This window comes from Aulonocara stuartgranti, assembly GCF_965226115.1.
Source record: "Aulonocara stuartgranti genome assembly, chromosome: 6".
NCBI classification, from domain to species: Eukaryota; Metazoa; Chordata; class Actinopteri; order Cichliformes; family Cichlidae; genus Aulonocara; species Aulonocara stuartgranti.
In genome coordinates, this window is record NC_138944.1 from 23,359,635 (window position 1) to 23,382,017 (window position 22,383).

General features: G+C 40.8%; 1 protein-coding gene and 2 long non-coding RNA genes across 4 annotated transcripts; 1 reads left to right on the forward strand and 2 right to left on the reverse strand.

Moving 5' to 3' along the window:
• Positions 1–894: 894 nt before the first annotated feature.
• LOC309709121 lies at positions 895–4,085 on the forward strand. The gene is made up of 4 exons (XR_014277433.1): positions 895–1,372; positions 2,090–2,189; positions 3,287–3,331; positions 3,890–4,085. It is a non-coding gene; the product is annotated as an uncharacterized lncRNA (long non-coding RNA).
• A 10,119-nt stretch (positions 4,086–14,204) lies between these two features.
• LOC309708909 (uncharacterized protein) lies at positions 14,205–16,301 on the reverse strand (the record flags this gene model as incomplete). Its single annotated transcript, XM_082537260.1, has 3 exons — positions 16,273–16,301; positions 15,748–15,802; positions 14,205–14,980 (listed from the first exon to the last, which is right to left on the reverse strand). The coding sequence occupies exons 2-3, from the start codon at positions 15,788–15,790 to the stop codon at positions 14,205–14,207; spliced, it is 819 nt and encodes a 272-aa protein (XP_082393386.1). The 5' UTR covers positions 15,791–15,802; positions 16,273–16,301.
• A 2,566-nt stretch (positions 16,302–18,867) lies between these two features.
• LOC309709328 lies at positions 18,868–21,034 on the reverse strand. 2 transcript variants are annotated; one of them, XR_014277474.1, is made up of 4 exons: positions 20,933–21,034; positions 20,434–20,739; positions 19,307–19,579; positions 18,868–19,144 (listed from the first exon to the last, which is right to left on the reverse strand). It is a non-coding gene; the product is annotated as an uncharacterized lncRNA (long non-coding RNA). The 2 variants fall into 2 exon arrangements; XR_014277475.1 differs by having other exon boundaries at positions 19,295–19,579.
• Between the last annotated feature and the right edge of the window lie 1,349 nt (positions 21,035–22,383).

Below are 22,383 nucleotides of genomic sequence, written 5' to 3' on the forward strand. Positions count from 1 at the left end.
TTTTTGAAACCTGGGAAATCAGTCCTTCCACAAAGATTTCCACTGAAAATCTGCATCTTTCTTTCTTTTCATATGATTCCAGTCTATCAGTAACTGTTACTGCCAACAGGTGTTCTTGGAATACTGAAGTAGTTATGATATTAAATATTGGTTGTTCCATTAAATTCATTGAATCCTCCTCCCCACTCCTCCCCATTTTCAATGATATTAGTGACAATTTATGTAATTTGTCACAAATATCAGTGAAAATCGCATTAGCAATGCAGTCAAAATAATTCTGCACTTTTCGGTCTAAATGCAAATCCATCCCCTTGAATTTGTCCAAGAGTAGATCCAACAAACGTTTTTGGTGAGAATGAGGGCACTTTAAAAGTTTACCAAGCTTTGAAAGCACAGCCTGAATTAATGTCTCTAACCATCTTTCAAAGTCTGTTTTTTCAGGTGGCTCACAGTCTACAGAAGATCTGTGATGCTGTATCTTTTTATATGACTCCGTTTGACTTACGTTTGTTAACGGTGGGATGCTGGCTTCATGTTCAACACAGGATTTCTGCTGCTGGGGAACTGGAATTGGATTGTTTTCTGGTTTTGCAGCACTGTGTTGGTCAGCATTTTGACAGCTTTCTTCTGTGTTAGCTGTTTCTTGGCTGTTAGCATCTATACTCTGTGCTGTATCAAACTCCTGCTCAGCAGAATCGTCCAAAAATTTCACACGTGACAAAACCGTTTTGCCAGTAGTGGTGTGGACAGAACAGTTTTCATGTACAGGGGAGTTCTGGGAAGACCTCAGCGGTGATACTGCTAGTGACTGTTCACACAGGTCCATTACGTCCTCTACAAAACCTACAAGCCGCTTAGCGGTGACGCAATCCGGATAGCCTGCGGTAAGCTCTAACAACTGCTTGTTCGAAAAACTACTGACCAAGTTATCCAAGAGGGATACCAAAGCATGTACTGTAGAATTATCCCCATTGGTCTGAACTGTTTCATCATTTGTCATTGTGTTACAGTTCGAGCTTGCCATTTCACTTTTTTGTTTTTTATGTCTAAAATGTTGTTTTGTGTTAAACTCCGTGTTTGAACGTTTAAAGCGCTGCTGTCCCGCTGTGTGAATGCGTTTCAACTGAACAGCCAGGTCTATATATAAGGTCGGTTTAAGGTTTCTTTGTAACGTCACCTGACGTTTCTTTGTAACGTCACCAGTCAAAGGACTGGCCCGCCCCGTCATAACGAAAGGGGCGGGACAAATCTGTTGCTTAGCAACTGAAAAAAAGGCACACCGCGCTGAATGCTACATCCGGCCTGCGACGGTACACCGCCTCCGCACCACCGTTTAAACATGAAGTGTGGATGTTAGAAGATCCCAAATATGGTGAGCTACTGGGAAATTACTCACGTTTTTGTTCTTGAGAGTGAGCGATAATAAGCGACATTTTATTGAGAAATTACAGTAGTCTGTCTACAAAAACTACAAAAATGACCTAAATAAGACAGAAGTACACATTCATTTTTATCGTTTTGTCAACAACAGGGCGCATGAGGTTTGTTCAGTATTTGTTGTGTCTACAAGGCTCAGGCGCCCCCATGAAGTGTCTTATTTGTATAGTTGAAAGCATTATAAAGGAACGCAAAACTAAATTACATATAATTATAATTCTTGGCACTTTCTGGTGTGTGTGAGTTAGTGTTTCTCTTTTATGATTTGTGGGTCCAGCATCAAATTTAGAATCCTTCCATCACACATGAGGTCTTGAATAATCATCTTATTTTAAAGACCTCGTAGTTTGATAGTTTGCTCTCAGACTGTGGGCTTCCTTGTGGTTTTTAGAATATTTAGAAGTAGAAGGGGATCATCCTTCTGTGGAACCAGCTCCCAGTTTGAATGCAGGAGACGGACACTATCTCTACTTTTAAGATTAAGTTTCAAAGTTACCTTTTTGCCAACGCATATAGCTAGGGCTGAATCAGGTGACCATGAATCCTCCCTTAGTTACCCTGGGACTACCCTGCTGGGGATTCCCACCATGTGTTTATACACCTCTCTGCATTCAATAATTAGTTCTTGTTCATCTCTGGCTCTCGTCCACAGTGTGTCTTTTGTCCCCTTTTTCGTCTCCTCATCCCCAAAGGGTCGCAGCGGGCTGCCCCTCCCTGACCGTGGTTCTGCCAGAGGGTGCTTCCTGTTAAAAGTGAGTTGTTCCTTCCCACTGTATTGAGGTTTTTTCTTTTTAATTGTAGACTTTCTACCTTACAATCTATACCACCTCGAGGAGACTGTTGTTGTGATTCAGCTCTGCATAAATACAATTAAATCGAATTAAGTGGGTTCAGCTGTTTTGTGAAATAAATGTGAGTGACATGGTAAGTAATAGCCTGCATGTAACTCATGGTAAGAAGAGCAATATCGCCCCCTCCTGGTTCAACCTTTTTTTCTTTGCAGTAATCTTTCCAATAATAATACATATGCACTAACCTCATGCTTGCTGTTAACAATAGCCTAAAGACACAAAATCAAGTTTAGTTTTTTCCTTAAGTTTATGTTTTTTTTTTATATGGTTGGCATTTATTTTGTTTCTTTTTAATAATTATATTGATTCTATTGATTGTTTGCCAAGCACTGAGGTCTCTGCTTAGACTGTGCTACTGGGATCACTGATTTAAAAATGAGGCAAAAGCACCAAAGTTGTGCTCAAAAATAGTACAGTGAGCTACAAGCTGTTGCTGTAGTAATTCTAACACACTTATTGTTTTTAAATACATACATGTTTAGTTCTTTTAAACCTAATTATATATATATTTTTTTGCAAAAGTGTCACCTAAACACCCAAATATACGTAATTCAAAACTTACTTTAATTATTACCCATTTGGCTGGTAACATGGACCCAGTCTGATGGATAGTTACTGAACAGATAGTCTTTTCTTTAAAGGCTGCATTCAGAGCAAATCATTGTAAAAACAAGACAAGTCAATAAAAAACAAGTAATAACTATAATACTAAACTACAATAGAGAGAAAATCCAGTAAATATAATTATATTATGTAAAAAATATACAAATATTTACCTCTAATTTAAAAAGACATTACAAGGGTACTAGTTTCATTTTAATCTAAACATAATCTAAATTGACACTAAATCAGTTTAAATATTACAGCTGAAGGTGATTTTAATAAATGTACTGCTGCTTGACTTTGTTTTACTACTGCAGTATAATTTATCATGTACAAAAGCTCCAAATGTTGTTTCTCTGACTTAATGTTCTGATGACGTTTGTGTTACTTTGCAGGAAATAGTCAGGACCCAGATGAACCTGTGCTGGAATTCAGTGTGGGTGAGTAATATGAGCATTTATGAAGGCTGTCCATGACCTGTAATTAAATTTAGCGTCATTAGTGCCACTCATTGCAAGTGACAGTGCACATGCTTGCAGCATGGAGTCTGCTCTTATGGTAGCAAAATAAATTCAGAAAATCTCCATCAAAAAGCAGCTCAGCAGCAGAAATATATATGGTCAGCTGGTTGTGAGTTAATGAGCATGTGAAATCAGTGTGAACATTTTGAAACAACAACTCTCCAACCTCGTAATTGTAAGACTGCCTGTGCAGCCACAGGAGCCTTCAGAGAGTCTTCCTGCTTGTCTCTTGGGTTGATTTGCTCATGTTTTCTCACCCAGTCAATGACTGTAAAAGGGCTGGACTAATTGGAGGCAGGTGTAATTGATTGCACTGATATGCTAGTCTACTTATAGCCCACATTACAAACACTGCTGTGTTATTTTGTCTCTCAGTGCAGGTATGTAATGTGACAAAACCTCTAATGATCTGATATGTTTGGGATAGATGGGCTGTGAATTATATAGTGAATTGTCTTATTTTGTCGCTCTGTGCAGGCTTTCTACTTACAGGGTGGTGGGTCTCAGAGGACAATTGCTACCCCTGTTGAAGTGAACAACGTGTGGAGTGCAACTGGCTTTGTGGCATAGCTGGCTCTGGCCTTGGACTGTGTGTTTTTACTTTGTACCTAAATGGGACACTGGACTTTTAACTACTATTCATTGTGTTTATAAATAAAATTTTAGAATTTTATTGACTGTCATCTTTTTGCCCACGGTTGGTCAGACCTAGAATCTCTTTGTGTGTGTGTGTGTGTGTGTCATCAGCAGGGTTTTGCATAAAAGAGTGTGAGCAGGTCAAAAGGTCAATTCATTTATTGTAGTTTTATGGCAGCACCCTCTAGTGGCCTTGAAGCAAACAGTCTCCTAACTAAGCCATGGCATCTCTGGTCTCTCCTACTTTTGTGTGCTCTGCTGGAGGAGCAGCATTGGATCTAGTGATACTGAGTAAGCTGATTAGGACAGGCCTGGAGAAATGTGGTTTGCATGAAGTATCAGGAAAAAAACAACCTTGTATTGTAAAATAATAATACACGAATAATAAATACTTTTCATGACATTCAGATTTCTGGACTCACGAGTTCATAGAACATTAATGTTACGAAACATTGAGAAGTCTTAAAACTACATTGTATACTTATTATTTATTTACTTTAATCAGATTTGACTGGTATTTTTAAACATTACGTTTTTGTTCCTTCAACTATTGTATTTAAGCTTATGACTCACTCACAGTATGTTTATATAACTGCCTAAAAAACGGTGAGGATGTGGCCGCAGTGGCTGAGAAGCAAGAACTTTGCTTTGTCTTTTTTTTTTTTTTTTTTTTTTTTAAATTGGGAAGCATAAATGAACATACCAGAAAACCCTGCACGAAGGAGCCATATTTGTTTTTTGTGTGTGCATAAGATGACGCTTTAGTATTATTACACATATGATAAGGATGTTAGCATGCAACACACAAACTCAAGTGGTGTTGCCAAGATAGTTGCTGACTGGCAAGAAACTTCTAGAAGAAATCTGGTGACAGTCCAAAGCACAAATTAGATATTCACTGAGATATTCAACATCTCTTTATCTCAGTCGGTGATCCCCACATGCTTCAAAGAGTCCATCATTGTTCCTGTCCCGAAGAAACCCCACCCTGCTTCTCTCAATGACTATCGCCCTGTAGCCCTCACCTCAGTAGTGATGAAGTGCTTTGAACGCCTGGTCAGAGACTTCATCATTTCTTCACTACCAGACACACTGGACCCACTACAGTTCGCTTACCGTCCAAATCGTTCCACAGACGATGCCATCTCTCATCTCCTCCACACATCACTCACTCACTTGGACACTAGAAGGGGAATTATGTTAAAATGCTCTTCATAGACTACAGCTCTGCATTTAACACCATAATTCCCTCCACACTCACCACCAAGCTGGAGCATCTGGGACTCAGCTCATCTATGTGTCAGTGGATCTCCAACTTCCTAACTGGCAGACCACAGGCAGTAAGGATGGGCGGACATGTCTCAGCCTCCACCACTCTCAGCACTGGAGCCCCCCAGGGGTGTGTTCTGAGCCCCCTGCTGTACTCTTTGTACACATATGACTGTGTGGCCACTACCAGCTCCACCACCATCATCAAGTTTGCTGACGACACCGTCGTGGTGGGCCTGATCTCTGATAACAACGAGACGGCCTACCTGAAGGAGATTAGGAATCTGGAGAACTGGTGCCAGAGGAACAACCTCCTTCTAAACGTCAGTAAGACAAAGGAGCTGATAGTGGACTTCAGCACTAAGCAGGAGAGGAACTACCAGACCCCCGTCATCAACGAGTGCCCAGTGGAGAGAGTGGACAGCTTCAAATACCTCGGAGTTCACATCACGCAGGACCTGTCATGGTCCTGTCACATCAACACCGTGGTGAAAAAGGCCCGACAGCGTCTCTACCACCTCAGACGCTTGAGAGACTTCCAACTGCCCTCCAAGGTGCTCAGGAACTTTTACTCGTGCACCATAGAGAGCATCCTGGCGGGAAACATCTTAACCTGGTTCGGGAACAGCACCATGCAGGACAGACGAGCTCTACAGAGGGTTGTGCGGTCAGCTGAGCGCACCATCCGCTCCGAGCTCCCTGACCTGCACTCAATCTACAGCAGGCGGTGCTGGACCAAGGCCAGGAAGATCGTGAAGGACCTCAGCCATCCCAACAACAGACTGTTCTCTCTGCTGAGGTCAGGAAAGCGATTCCGCTCCCTGAAGACCAACACAGAGAGACTGAGGAGGAGCTTCTTCCCGCAGGCGATACGGTCTCTCAATCACACCACCACACAGTACTGACCCACACATACAGTTCTTACACACACACTGGACTTTCTGGACTTTGGTTTTGCACAACACTGGTCACTATATTCTTCATTTCCGGTTAATACTTGTACAGCTGCTGTTATTGTGTATATATTTATTTATATTTAGATTTCTTCATACATTCTTATATAGTTCTATATTGTGTATTGTGTATTTTGTTGTACAGTTATTTTATTTTCAACTTTAATTTATATACACTCAACAAAAATATAAACGCAACACCTTTGTTACTGCTCCCATTCCCCATGGGATGGACGTAGAGACCTAAAATTCATTCCAGATACACAATATAACCATCCCTCCCAAACAGTGGTCACAAATCAGTCCAAATGTGTGGTAGTGGGCACATCTGCTATATTGAGATAATCCATCCCACCTCGCAGGTGTGCCACATCAGGATGCTGATCTGACATCATGAGTAGTGCACAGGTGTACCTCAGACTGCCCACAACAAAAGGCCACCCTGGAATGTGCAGTTTTTTGCGCTATTGGGGGTCTGGGGACCCAGAACCGGTCAGTATCTGGTGTGACCACCATTTGCCTCATGCAGTGCAACACATCGTCGCATGGAGTCTATCAGATTGTCAATTGTGGCCTGTGGAATGTTGGTCCACTCCACTTCAATGGCTGTGCGAGGTTGTTGGATATTCGTGGGAACTGGTACACGCTGTCGTATACGCCGGTCAAGCACATCCCGAACATGCTCAATGGGTGACATGTCCGGTGAGTATGCTGGCCATGCAAGAACTGGGACATTCTCAGCTGCCATCTGCCCTGAACAATGTGAACCATGATTCATCCGTGAAGCGCACACCTCTCCAACGTGCCAGACGCCATCGAATGTGAGCATTTGCCCACACAAGTCTGCTACGGCGACGAGCTGGAGTCAGGTCAAGACCCCGATGAGGACGACGGGCATGCAGTTGAGCGTCCCTGAGACGGTTTCTGACAGTTTGTGCAGAAATTGTTTGGTTGTGCAAACCAATTGTTCCAGCAGCTGTCTGGGTGGCTGGTCTCAGACGATCTTCGAGGTGAACCTGCTGGATGTGGAGGTCCTGGGCTGGTGTGGTTACACGAGGTCTGCGGTTGTGAGGCCGGTTGGATGTGCTGCCATATTCTCTGAAACGCCTGTGGAGACGGCTTATGGTTGAGAAATGAACATTCAATGCACGGGCGACAGATCTGGTTGACATTCCTGCTGTCAGCATGCCAATTGCACGCTCCCTCATTGCTTGTGGCATCTGTGGCATTTTGCTGTGAGACAAAACTGCACATTCCAGGGTGGCCTTTTGTTGTGGGCAGTCTGAGGTACACCTGTGCACTACTCATGATGTCAGATCAGCATCCTGATGTGGCACACCTGTGAGGTGGGATGGATTATCTCAATATAGCAGATGTGCCCACTACCACACATTTGGACTGATTTGTGACCACTGTTTGGGAGGGATGGTTATATTGTGTATCTGGAATGAATTTTAGGTCTCTACGTCCATCCCATGGGGAATAGGAGCAAAAAAAAAAGTGTTGCGTTTATATTTTTGTTCAGTGTATGAAGACGTGGATTCTCCTTTTCACATGTTAGCATGTTGTTTGGCTAGCTGTGGCTTACATTACCACAGCTGTGATAAAATTATCAGGAGTACTTCTATGTCTATGAGGGGAAAGCTTTCCTTGTTTACATATAATATAATAATGATACAGATAATGAAAGTCAGACAAAGTGGATCATGTCTTTTACAAAGTGCATAAATAAATCAAGCAGATTTTTTTTCGGTTGTGGTTTCTGAGTTGTGAAATGTCTGCAGCTCCGGAGTGGACTGTATTTGATTTGTCACATTGAAAGAGGGCCAGAAAATTACATAATCAGTGAAGCCAAACACATGTCTCTTTCCTAATATGGGCAATGTCTTTAGTAAAACTCAGCTGTAAGCATGTCTCCAGGCTCTGAATTGAAGGATTTTAGCACACAATGTTATGTGTTTTCAAACTCACAAAATCATATTTTACGTTCTTGAAGCAATAACCACGTGAAACTGAAGTTTAAATACTTTTCTTCCCTACATCCTGTGTGCAAGAGTCAATTATAGCATCATTTGGAGAGTTATATTTCATTTAGCATGTTATCGCATATCTGAAGGGGACCTAAAATAAAGCACAGTTCAGTCAGAGGGTCTCTTATTGATTGAAATCAACTTTTCCTGCTTTTAGGAGATAACTGAAAGTATACATGAAAGTGCCTTATCTTTTATAACCACAGGTTTTTTTTTATAATGGGTGTTTGTGTAAACTGTGTGTCACGGAAATAAAAGGCTGCTGTGGCGTGATGGTTCTTCGTAGTGGTCTGACACCGAGGGCAGAGGGGCTGCTCTGAGATCCTTCCCTTGCTAGCATGTGAAAAACCGGTTGAGCTGTTCGTCTTGTTTCATTAACGGGAATAAGTCTCTAAAGCAGCGGGGCCTGTGGAAGCGCAAACCCAACACTTTCCAGTAGCATAAGATTTTTTGCCAAGAAGTGCGACAGCAAAGAACTGATTGTCCAAATATAAGTTTCCTTACTTTTTCTATGAAGTTTATATGTTTGTAAAAATAAAGTAAACCATCTGCTCTAAACAGGTTTACATAGACTCAAGATTCATTTTATCATTTTCTTGAAAATGTGTTTTTGGGGTGTTTTGCAAAACTAACTTTCCTCAGTCACACACTTTTTTCCTTCAGTTAAAAAACTTGTAGATCTGGCATATTGATCGATCACAGGTTTGATAGCTTATCTCTGGACAGTCAGCTTAAAGAAGAATTTGCAAAGTTCATTGTATTTATTTAAGATCATTTTTGACAGCCACAGCTGTGACACATCAATGATTTTTATAAGATATTTATCACAGACTGACAGAACTACGAGAAACACCTTTTAGTTATCGTCCTTTTTAGTCGTCTGAAAAGTTCATATAAAAGCAGAGGTTTCTCTGTTTTAAAGACACAGAACATTTTTAAGACACAATCACACAAGTAGATATTTCAAGAAGACAGTGTAAACAAACATTTAGGGGCTGTGGTTTCACATGTTGCTCCACCTATCATGCGTTAGAGTCACCTTCCAGTAAGTTTCCAGGTCACTTACCCAGTATATGTACTCAGACTGGAACCAGTATGTTTGAGATTCATACAACCAGAAAACTGTCTCCTCTGTTTATTATGTGAATTCACACTATTGAGATCCTGTTTCTCTTTAAACTTTATTCTACCTTATTCTAGTTGCTCCGACCTTTGCTGGTTAACTACTCCCTCCGTTTTCAGCTGATTTCCACCATTTAAACTTGAATCTGTTCTGCTCCCTGTGCTAATGCCAGCTGTATCTTTTGGTGGTCATACCTTTCATACTTTTTGAGATATTACAGTTTTTGCCCGTTGCTTGAACACTACAAACCCATGCTTAGACTAAAGTAACACAACTTGAAGCTTTTGTTACCATACCTCAAACACATGTACCCCTACCTTAAACAAAAGCGCTGCTTTGCACCCTAGTTGCAATTATGCAACACACTTACTCCTTTATGCAACACACATGGTCCTGCACTCTATTTCATACATAAGACACTTTGTTCACAAAGTGAAATTTCAGGGTGCCATTTGGAAAACACATGTACCCAAAATACAAAACACATCGGGTAATTGCAACCACTCAAATACACACCTGAAGGCACTTACTTGTAAAAATGAACACCAATTAGCCAACTACAAAAAGCCCTCAGTTTAGCCAATTCAAGAACTTTGCAAGCATGGATGGAGGGAGAGCAAGAGGAGGAGGAGGAGGATGATGAGGAAGAGGAGGAGGAGGAGGTCGAGGTCGAAGTCGAAGTCGAAGAGGCCATGCACGGACCCATATTTCTGATGATATAAGAGCAACTTTGGTGGACCATGTCATCAACCATGGCCTGACTATGAGGGAAGCTGGGCAGAGAGTCCACCCACATCTAAGCCGCTTCACAGTGGCATCTGTAATAAGAACATTCCGACTAGAAAACAGGTCTGTCTTCACCTCTCTACCTTCTACTCCACTCAGATGGTTTTTATAGCACTGTTCTACAGTATATACCATTACCATATCAAGTGTACAGGGTATTGCAGGGTGCTAATGCTCCTTTTGCAGCCAAAGTGGTAGTTTCTGTGAAACATAGCATGATTACTTATATTGAAGTACAGTGGATGACACAGTACATACAGTAAAGTACTGTAAGAAAAATAAGCAAAGCGATGACAATATGTGGTTGTATTTCTCTAGACTGACTCGAAGACCTTCTGGGGGAGGACGCCAACGCCTGTTCACACAACAGCAGGAACTTGCCGTTGTGGACCTAGTGAGGGCAGACAATGCCATCCGTCTCCACCAGCTACGAAAGCAAATACTTGCAGACAGGCAAGTGTTCAACAGCATAAACCATGTGAGCATCACCACCATCAGACGCATCTTGGGAAAACACAGCATCACCATGAAGCAGCTCTACAGAGTCCCATTCGAGAGGAACAGTGACAGGGTCAAAGGACTTCGAGCTGAATATGTACGGGTAAGTGTAACTGTCCTTTAAATGTACAATACAGTATTGGTGAAATCCAGTAGCAGCTGAATATGTACCATATCAGTACCACATGGATCCATTCTGAGAGCTACACAGGTACCTGTGTGATGGGGTTCTGTATGTGTAGCACTGTAGTACAGTAATATGTTCTCTTGGCCATGGATGGAGTTGCACAGCCTCATGAATTCATTTTCATTGATGAAGCTGGATTCGACCTGTGCAAAACAAGACGACGGGGTCGTAATGTCATTGGTCAAAGGCAATTGTGCACGTCCCAGGGCAGCGCGGGGGAAATGTCACATTGTGTGCCGCCATAAGCCTTCGAGGGCTTCTGCATCATCATGCAAAACTAGGTCCATACAATAGCCAACATATACTCACATTTCTAGATGCTCTCCATAACATAGTTGTACAGAACAGACCAGATCAGCCCAGGTTTGTTTCCATCAGGCTGCTCTGGTCCAGGCCTGGTTCTCCAACCACAACCAACTTGAAGTGGTATACTTGCCCCTTACTCACCATTTTTAAACCCTATACAGGAATTTTTTTCGGCTTGGAGATGGCGTGTATATGACCGCCAACCACATGCCCGCATGCCTCTTCTGCAGGCAATGGAACAGGCCTGCGGCGACATTCAGGTGACAGCAATCCATGGATGGTTTCGACATGCAAGAGGATATTTTCCCCGGTGCCTAGCGAGAGAAGACATTGCTTGCGATGTCGATGAGGTCCTGTGGCCAGACCCCAACAGACGGCGGGATCCATGAGCCCACGTATGCACAATTGTCATGATTTTTTGTGTTTACAGTATGGTGTTTTTTCTATTACTGTATTATGGTGTTTTTTGGTTTTTTTTTTGCTTTCTCTGAATTCATGGTAAATGGCCTGCATTTGTATAGCGCTTTACTCAGTCCCTAAGGACCCCAAAGTGCTTTACACTACATTCAGTCATTCACCCATTCTCATGGTACTGCAATGTACAATACTGAGTAGGCCTATTTGTTGTTTTGGTTGTTTGAAAATGTGTCTCCTGAAAATATGCCTTCTGAATAAACAATGAAAGACTGCAGTGTTTTATATAAAGTAGACTAGTGTGCTCCCCCTGATCTGTAAGTGTTTGCATATGATGCAAGTATGTGTCATTTTGTCAACAGTTACATTTTGACAAAGGAATGTTAGGTTTTGACAGCAGAGTTTAGGTTTTGAGAGTTTCAATTTGGCACAGATGTGAATGGTATATTTCCCAGTGTTGTGTCGTGTGTACCCAGAGGTTGCCCTTTGTTACAAATTAAAGTCTACAAATCAATGACATCACACTGGCCTATGTTTATTCAGTCTATGATTACATGTCAGTGAGATCTTGGAGCTGCCAGCATGCAAAGCTGCAGCTTTAGAATTTAGGCTCTAATCCTTTTTTCCACCATTTTTTTTATTTTTCTTCTTCTTCCTTTGTTTCTCAGACATGTATGTTTTTTGTTTTTTTTTTCTCCCATCATTTCCTCTTATTGTCCCTTTACATACTCTTTGCCTCGCTCCAGTCTACTGCCAGAGTTTCAGTATTTTATTCACTTAATAGCAGGACAGAATACCACGTGACTGTGGCCTTGTGTTATACCCTCTCTGCTGCAGTGATGCTGCAGACAAACACAAACATCGTGATCAGACATTTAAGAAAAGCCTCTTACAGATGAAGGTCTGTGTCTCTTGACCTAAACACATAATCAAGTTAAATCTAATTTATGTTCATCAGTGCCCCTCACACTGTAACTTAAAGTAATACATTTGTTACTGGTTAATTACAGAAGCACGTTTGTGAGCATAAAGATGTAAGCCTTGGACCATCGGGATGAAATGTGGTTGGGAAACTTAACAAGCATTGATAAAGCTTCATCAGTAGTTCGAACAATGCCTCAAAACCTTCGCTCACCACAGGTGGTTAGCAGACTGTGGTTGTACCATGCAGCCTAATAACATGCAGTAAATTGCAGGTTAAAGCAGTCTGCTTACACATTGTTAAACGAGGGAAGGGAACTAATGTGGCTGTCACATGACCCTTTTGTCCCATTTCATCCCAGCATTTGATTAAATTGCTGCTCACTACTTAAAACTGATCACATAAAACTATTTTTCTTCATCTTTTAATGATTACCAAAGTCTGTGAATCCCCAAATTGTTCAGTTGTTCTTTTTGCTCCCTATGAGGTCACTTTTACCATGTGACAAAAACAACACCCCACTGTACACACTTGAGCCACCAGCAACTTTATAAATCCCCAATAAAAAGCTGACAGGTTGCAATGATGTTCCAAATAACTTATTAAGAAAACAACTAAATACACAGAAAATATTATGAAAACTGGTTTATTTTACATCTCCTAGTTTGAAGTGAAGCAATAAAAACATGTATAAAACATCACAAACTGTAATATTATACAAATGCTTACGTCCTGCTGATGCAATGGAGACATCTTCCAGTGACAGTCTTCATCCGTGTGAGTGTGAGGAGGCTCCTAAACCCACCGACACAGAAGTGCATGTTCACAACTCCCTCTGTGCAGGTGGGGTCAGGGCCCTCCTCACCCTGGGTGAAGAGGGGTGGTGCTGTGGCCAGTCAGGTATGAAGTGCTGAGAGTGGATCTTTGGTCCTCTGTGCAGCTCTGTCCACTCTCAGCTGCCCTGCAAAGCAATAACACGAGAAAGACGTCATTTTAACACAAAACAGCATTTCCATTGTTGGTAGCTGCAGCATGTTGTTAAAATGCAATTTTAAACTCAACATATACACACAATAACTATAACTAAACTTAAACCTACAGTACTGTAGGACGATGATTTACACCAGCTATTGGAAGGATTTAGTCTTCAAGACAGTTTGTAGCCAATGTGAGGTGATAACTTACATAGCTGGAACACAGCACCACTCTCCAGTTTGTCATTTGGTCATCCATCCTTCTCATCGGGTTGGGGTAAGGCTGTCTTCTGGGTGGAGTATCTCTCTGTGTTAGCTCGGTCCTGGGCGTTGAGTGTCTGAAGTGCTGAATGCTGGGAGAGGACAAGTGTAAAGCACCTGAAGACAAAAAGACAAAGAGAAAAGCATGAATTCACAGATCACAGAGTTGTTCACTTTACTTTTCTTCTGTTATGTGTTTTTACCTTACCTCTGATCCCTGAGCCACAGGCTATACCTTATGTAAAAACAAGAGACTACAGTCAGTTCACGACATCATTTTAAACCTTTTCTACTTATTTGTGTTGACATTAAGTACGGACTTACCTTTGTCCTGCATGGTGAGCTAGAGCTTGAGAAAAAAATGTTAGTCATTTACAAACACTGCAAAGGCCAACTTAAACATTTAAAGCTTAAAAACAAGTTCTAACATAATCTAGTCAGAGTCGCTGTCATCAAGTGAAAGGTTAAAAGGCCTTTCCCAGAAGCGTCTGACACCAACAGAACCCGAGGATGTTGAAGGGCCATAAAACGTGTCATCACTTACCTTGCACCTCTTTGCACTTACCTCATCAGTGCAGGTGTCGTCTCCGCTTCTCTTTGCTGAGGAGGTGAGAGCTGAGGTTGAAGGAGAAGCTGAGAGAGTAGCGGAAGAAGGAGCAGGAGAGGAAGGAGCTGAGGGAGCAGGGGAGGAAGCAGCTAAGGGAGCAGGAGAGGAAGCAGCTGAGGGAGGAGCAGAGGAAGCAGGAGAAGCTAAAGGATCACCAACCGGGAAGAGTGGGGCGTTGGCCTGGCCGAAAGGCGGCATGGCGAACGGGGCAGCACCTGGAGCAATAGGATGTTGCCAATCGTGCCAAAACGGCTCTGGAGGGAGCTCCTGGATGAGAGGGGAATCAGCTCTCTCATCCATGGTGTCATACCCCGAGTCGTCACTAGGCCAATCGGCCCACTCTTCTGAGTTGTTCCAGTCAGAGGAATTGTCAGTGTCTTCACTCACCTCTTCGACGTCCTCAGGTATGTAGGGAGGGTACTCACCTTCCTCTTCACTGTCATCAGGATCCTGTGCTTCAGGAGAAGAGGGTGAGGATGGGAGAGGGATATACTCACCATACTCACCTTCACTGACACGCTCGGTATCAGAGTCATCCAGGATCCTGATGACCTCTGGAAGGCCTTCTTCTGCAGGACGCTCAACCACGTAGTCGAGACGACCTGTGAGGAAACAAGTTTAAAATAACATTAAGAATGTAATAAACATCAAGTGCTAAAGGAACAGAGCTACATCTGTTAGTTTGAGCAGACGATGAGAGAAAAGCATTTTAGGCTACATTTATGTCAGACTGAATGACACTTCTACTTGTTCATGCAAGCAAAAAACAGCTAAGTCAACTAAGTTCACATCATTAACTGCTATATAATAAGATATAGTAGTGGCATAACATAAGGATACCATTATTACTACTGTACTATGATTACTGTTTTCATATTCTTTTTTATATTCATTTATTTTTGTTATTTTTTATTATCATGTTTTGTAGCAGGGGAAAAGTTATAGTTTATTTCAATAAAGCCTTTGATCCAAGAAGAACAGGATGTTAGGAGGGGACCGGGATCTGGTGTGTTTACACCTGTGTGTTCTGACGTCATGACATGCTGAAGATGCTGTTACCACAGAGACTGATTTTGGGGCATTTTACAAATTTTAGTCCGTTAAGCTATTTTTAACCAAATCATTAAAAAAGTGTCAAATTTGAAGCCTTCAAATCAAAGTAACACCTTTTTTTTCAAATTCATACACCAGTCGTTAATAATTTCTACACCTCTCCCGGAAAATTTAAAGCATACAAACAATTTACGGGGAAAAATATTGGAATAAGCATATTTTGATAACATTAAAACTTGATATTCACACTGGAACTTATTAAATTATTACAGTCATTTAGTAGCTCTTAAAATAACTGAAGAAATGTTAAAAGTACCTGCAGCGAAGTCCAGGGGGCTGTCGAGTCCACGACGAGCCATCTTCAGGCTTTGCTGTATGAAAAACAAGTACAAACAATCCAAAGATGAAGTACTTGTTGTGGCGAGCAAGTCAAATCCGCTTTCAGTAAATATTTTCCCGAAAACTTAACTTTCCACAGGCTGAGGTTGGAGCAGGTCAAAACAAGTCCAATAGCAAGTGTAAAGGGACGAATGGAACCTTGTGCAGCATTTATATACCCTCCGCAGGCCATGGTTACGGTTGCCAACATTTTTCTTTTAAAAGCTAACAATAACTTAGCGTTCTCGCTACTCACTATGCTGTTAAACAGCTATATGTTAGCAATGACAACATTTAACAATGCTAGCCGTGCTGATTAGCCTTAGGATTGCTTGAGGTTGTTTCCAGCTCTAGTGGTCATAAGCGAACTTAGTTCTGTGCCAGCTTTTAGCACGAAAATCAATCTTGTAAAGCTCACTATTAAACTGACAACGCCTTAGAGCCTAGAAACTATGATACTTACAACTGTGCTATGTTTGTCTCATAGCATATAGCAAGACCCCATAACTGACCTTTGACCTCTTCTCAAGATTAGATAATGCTATATAGAGCTATTTTAACACTATGTTTCTTACTGCCATTGTTTGACAACATATAAGCATAAAGGAAATGATATATGGAGATTCTAAATATCAGGTTATTATGACTTTATTATAAACTTTACAGTAACAGTTCAGAACTATTAAGCAAGCTTAGTTTTGGAAAAATCCCATTTGTGATCAAAACTTTTTACTTCATATTTATTACTAAATAATTCAATAAATTATACTCAAGTACTGAATAGTCACAAAAAATAGTAATTATGCTGAAAATTATGTTAAAGTGGTTTTCGACTGAGCATATAAACAAAAGCCTGGGAAAAAGTTCTGTTGAACAACACACATATGTTACCAATATTGTAGCCGGTGTTATTTAATAATTTGTTTTATTTTTGATACAATTTCAAACTTTATTAACCTTTTCAATAAAACAAAGTCTCAGATTTAATTATTCTGAAACTAAGTTTAAGCTTCCCAGAACGTTTTGTTGCAAGTTACATTACTGATATAAGAAATATAAAATGTTTGTATTGTTCACCCACAAGTGCAGTCTCTGGCTCAAACACAGAAGCTTGATATGTTTGGTTGTCAGTCCAGACATTCCTAAAGAAAGTTGTCCTTCTTCAGCTCCAGACCTTTCTAGATAAAAATGGCATTAGTGAAGTATTTCAGTCTGGTTTTAAAAACGCACCACAACACTGAAACTGCTCTTGTAAAAGTTTTTAATGACCTTTTAACTTTTCTGACTTGGGAGATTTTGCCATTTTAATACTGTTAGACCTCAGTGCTGCATTTGATGGGATTCTTATCGCTCGGCTTGAGCACTGTGTCAGAATCAAAGGGACTGCTTTGGAGTGGTTTAAATCTTACCTGTCCAACCAAAGTTTTTCTGTTAGATTGGGGGAAACATCGTCCTCAGAAGCCTCACTTTCTTGTGGGGTCCTCAAGGAGTCCAATCTTGGTCCAGTTCTCTTTTCTATTTATATGCTCCCCATGGGTTCAATTTTTTGAAAAACATGGGATCTCATTCCATTGCTATGCAGACAACTCACAGATTTACCTGCCACTGAAACGTGAATCTGTGAGTCGTCTGAAGGGTTTGCTAGATTGTTTGGAGGATGTTGAGGATGGCATGGATGGCTTTTAACTTCCTTAACCTAAATGAACAGAAAACAGAGGTGATTGTGTTTGGTCCCTGTGACCGCTGTGACTTTGGCCCTTTAGGAATTCATAATAATAATAATAAAAACCTTTGCAAGGAACCTAGGAGTGTTTTTTTTTACTCTAATCTAATGTTTGATAAACAGATTAATGCTGCCTTTGCTGTAACTGCTCCTAAGCTCCCTTCACGTCAGGACTTCCCCAACATTGGACACTTTTAACTGACCATTCATCCTCCTCTTTCTCTCATTTTTTACATTCATCAGGTCCTCAGAGTACTCGTTCCATCTTCCCAACACACTCTTTTCACTGTTTAGCACATTTCCATCTTTATCCATCTTACTCCACAAATAGTCTTTTCCTTCGGGGCCGACAAACTGACAACTTTCAACATAATCCATTTGATTTCCAGCTTCAAACTCGTGATAATGACGGACACTCTCTTCACCCTGAAACAGCATTCATGAAATCTTCCTTCAAGATTACAACTACTTGATTTACAGTGGAGTGAAAAAGTCTTTGGCTTCTTCCTTATTTCCTTTTTTTGTATGTTTTTCACATGTGAAAGTTTCAGATCAATAAACAAATTTAAATATGAGGCTATTTAAAAAAAACAAACATCAATCATCCAAACAATTTATTCAAAAAATGGAATTTTGAAACAAGTGAGCTGTAAATACAAAATTGCAGTTGCACTAAAACACATTTTTGCATTGTCCAACTTTCTTATCTCTCGTCTGCTCTCACAGTGAGTCACACACATTTGTATTTACAGAGCACACTTTGACAAGTAGTCTAAACTCTGGGTGAAGTGTGTGATCACACCGAGTCCCAGCTGGTTTGAGGAGCAGACTGAGTCTCTGCAGGGTTTAAACTCAGTCCCTGGAAAACAGACACAGTCCAGTTATATCTGGATGAAAACTGTCTCTGTGAAGGCAGTTTTGTTTTTGTTAACACTCCCTCAGAGAGGGACAGCTGGTTCATGTTTATTTAATCCCATTATCCAAAGACACTTCTACATCATCATCCACAGTTATGGGTCAATGACAATATCAAATAACAAGATCAGAATAACAACCTTAGGATTATTGAGATTTGTACTTACTGTGGTTTCATCCATCTGAGTTTTGTTCCCTAAAATGAGAGAAGAAAGTCAATTTCAGTTTTGTTTTAAAATTCAAAATCATTCAATCTTAAATGTACCTTTATGTCTTGTCCTTATATTGACTGTTGCAGCAGTTATTAAAAGCGCTGCTAATCCCACAGAGACAACAATGAACCTCAAAGAAACAAAAAATCTGTCAAACACAAAAAATGTGATTATTAAAATTATTTGGTTGCAGTTTTCTGTTCCGTGTAAATTCCTTTCTTTTAAAAATGTAACAGCATTTTATTAATAAATGTGCAAATTTCTGTGATATGATTTGTATTTAAAAGTATTTATATACAAAGTTAAAGTGAGTTTTCATTTGCATATCATTTCAAAAGCTCAAATAAATTTAAAATAAACAGATATTTATGCAACCAGCTTAATCTTCAGTCCTGCTTTTGAAGGACTCTTCATTGTTGGGGTTGTTTCTGATTTTGTGCTTATTTCAGTTTTTCTGGCTGGATTCTTTGTTGTTTTTGTGTCACCTGAATAAATGAAAAAGTAAAAGCACAAAAGTTTTTCATGTTTCTCATCTGATGTAAACATGAGAAACAATATTCTACTTTCACACTTGAAATATTTAAGTAAATGTTTGATGTGATTTTACTTATATTAACAGCTGATCCTGATCTCACCTGTTTCCTCACCTGATGGCTGACGGTCGAAAGTAAACAGCTGCACTCTTCTTGTGTTAGTGTCAGTCACTTCACATTTCAATATTTTATGACGTGATGAGTATAAATAATTATTCTTCAGAAAAGACACAGTGGCAGCGCAGTGAGTCTGTGAAGTCACTATTTCTTTGTTCTCTTTGTCCACATCTCGACCTTCAAGCAGCCACTTCACTGTGTGATGACACTGTTCATATGTCAGCACAGAGCAGCTTAACGTCACCGTATCAGTGTCCTTATGTTCAGTCACTGGTGAACATAATGTAACAAAGTGAGACAAACAGAGCGGAAATTAGTCAAGTTATCTTAATCAGTTTCAGTATGATTATTGAGCATTTTATGTCCTGAAAATGTCATGATTCGGCCGTGTGGCAGGCAGGATGAGGACCCAAATTGCAAACTCACAGACACGGGGGATAAACTCAAAATGCAGCTTTATTGCTGACAGGTGATAAACAATAACGATGATACAAAAGCAATGCAAAACTACACTAAACTGGGAAAAGCTAAAGTAACATATACCGGAAGACACGGGGAGAACCACACACGGCATGAGGGAGAACGCGACGCCGAACAGAGGGAGACTCAGACAGAAATACACAGAGGGTAAACGAGGAAAGTGGGCACACACGGGGAACACAGGTGACACTGATAATCATAACGAGACAGGGCGGGGTGAACTGAACATGACATGTACAGGCACAGAGGTTCAGACAGGAGGAGAGAGAGCACGGGGAAAACACAGACATAACGGGCTGGGGAAACATGAAACAACCACAAAGGGAGACGAGGGCTCATAAATACATAGAGGGCACACAGGGGGGAGAGAGAGCACGGGGAGAACTTAGACATAATGGGCAGGGGAAACATGGAATAAAACATAAGGAGAGACGAGGGCTCACAGATACACAGAGGGGCACACAGGGGGTAAAAGCCATGAAGGGAAAACACTTGGGGAACAACACAACAGGGCAACTCAGAAAACATGGCCTAAATAAGGAACGAAATACAAAAATACAAGGAACTAAGAATACTGGGCCCTCATGGCCCAGGACCATGACAGAAAAGATTTGAACTGAAAATATTTTGATGTAAATACTCACAGGTAATAACAGGGAGATCAACCAAAGACTGATGAACCAGAGTATGTGTAGATTGTATTTTGTCTAATTTGTATTGTCGACAATAATAACAACCAACATCCCCGACTGTGAGCTTCTTTATGAGCAGAGAACAGTTCACTGTAACTCAGTCTGTCTGATTTAGTTTTAGCTTGTTCACCAATCTGTCCAAGTGTGATCAGCTCTACGTAGTCGCATCACAGTTATTCTGCTCATCTATCACATTCACACAAGGCAGAGTGACGTCATCTCCAACTTTAATAAACATGGAGGCTTCAGTTACAGATACTGTTGAGAAGATTGAAGAGAAATATGATAGACATTAGAATACAGCACTTTTACAGTTAGAGTGAAGATATTTTAGACACAAGTTCATAAACAGAGCATGCTCAGCTCTCTTATTTACTGTAAAGGTTGTTGACTGTAATAATATGAACAATATTTAGTTTGACTGCTATTTAAGTGTTTCCTGTATTCTTACCTGCGATCTGAATCATGAGCATCAGACATGAAAACATTTGAATCCATCTGAATTCATCCATCGTGCTTCTCTGTCTCACTTCTTTCTTGTTCTTGATCTCGACTGTCACACCCTCTGAACTGATGACTCTGTAAGACTGTTTGTACTTCCTGTCATCAGTGAGATGTCACTTCCTCATCACAGCTTTAGGGATCCAGTTGTTATTTTTGCTGATGATAATGTTTCATAGGTTGAGTATGTCAGCTTTTCATGTGTCTGAAATTCATGATTTTTATAAACATAATTTATTGTAATGAGAAATCACATTCAGCAGGTGCACTTTGTGTCTATTCCCACAGAGCATTTGTGACAGACTGACAGTGATTTAAATACTGATTGTTAGGATGAATTGAAGATGATTAACTGATAAACAGAATCCAGTCAAGCTATTTGGTGATTGGACTCTGATGGCCTTCACGGCTGATTGGATTCCAGCTGATGAAAGAATTTAGGCAGGACCCCCCACAGTCCAGACATGGTGGTGGTTAAGATGGAGAATTGGATGGAGCGCTGAGTAACATGTCTGGAAGGGAGATTGAAAGATGAGCAGGGAGATTTAAAGTACATGAAGTGGAGGCTGATTGTCTTGAAGAAGGCCGGGAGAAAGACGATTGGACTTGACCAGTGATGTCAGCAATCAGCTGGACAGTGTTCGAAAGTGGAAGTGATGAAAAGCTCTGGCCACTAAACACCCAGGAAGTAGACAGAAGTGTGATTATAAGTCTTCCTCATTGTACTCGTGAAGGCTGAACTTAAGCTTCATGTGTTTCACTCCCTGAAAATAAACAGACGACTGAGGAAGTTGAGTGTGTGAAGTTTAAGATAAATGTTTCTATTAATGCAGCTTCTCTTTCTTTAAAATGTAAGAAAATGAAAGCACATAACAAGGTTCTGTTGAAGGGTCAAACACCTCCGCCACCACAGTTGGACTTTTGATGTCTAATAGATCATTTGATTACACAGCTGCAGCTACAGAACATAAAGCAGGTCTGAGACGCTCCTCTTCCTCATTGTTGAACTGAAGACGTTTCTGAGAACTGAAAGTGTTTTGGTGAGAGTGTGGCTACAACAGCAGCAGAGCTCATGAGGTTTGACTTTATAATAACGGACAGTTAAACATCAGAAACACAAACTATTATCACAATTGTTGAACGCTGACAGTATGAAATCGGTTTAAGGGTTTAGAGAGTTTGTGTTCAGTCTTTCACAGTTGTGTGAGGAGAGCAGGAAGGAGGCAGGACAGACTCAAACTATCTGTTGGTGTTTTATTGATATATTTAAAACAGAAATTGTGACCAAGCAAGCAGAAGATGTGTACCAGGGTTGTGAAGCAAAAGTTTCTGGACACATCTGTGCATCCTTGATTATAACTCCTGCAGCAAGTCTCCTCTCCTCTCTTTCCTCTGAGTTAA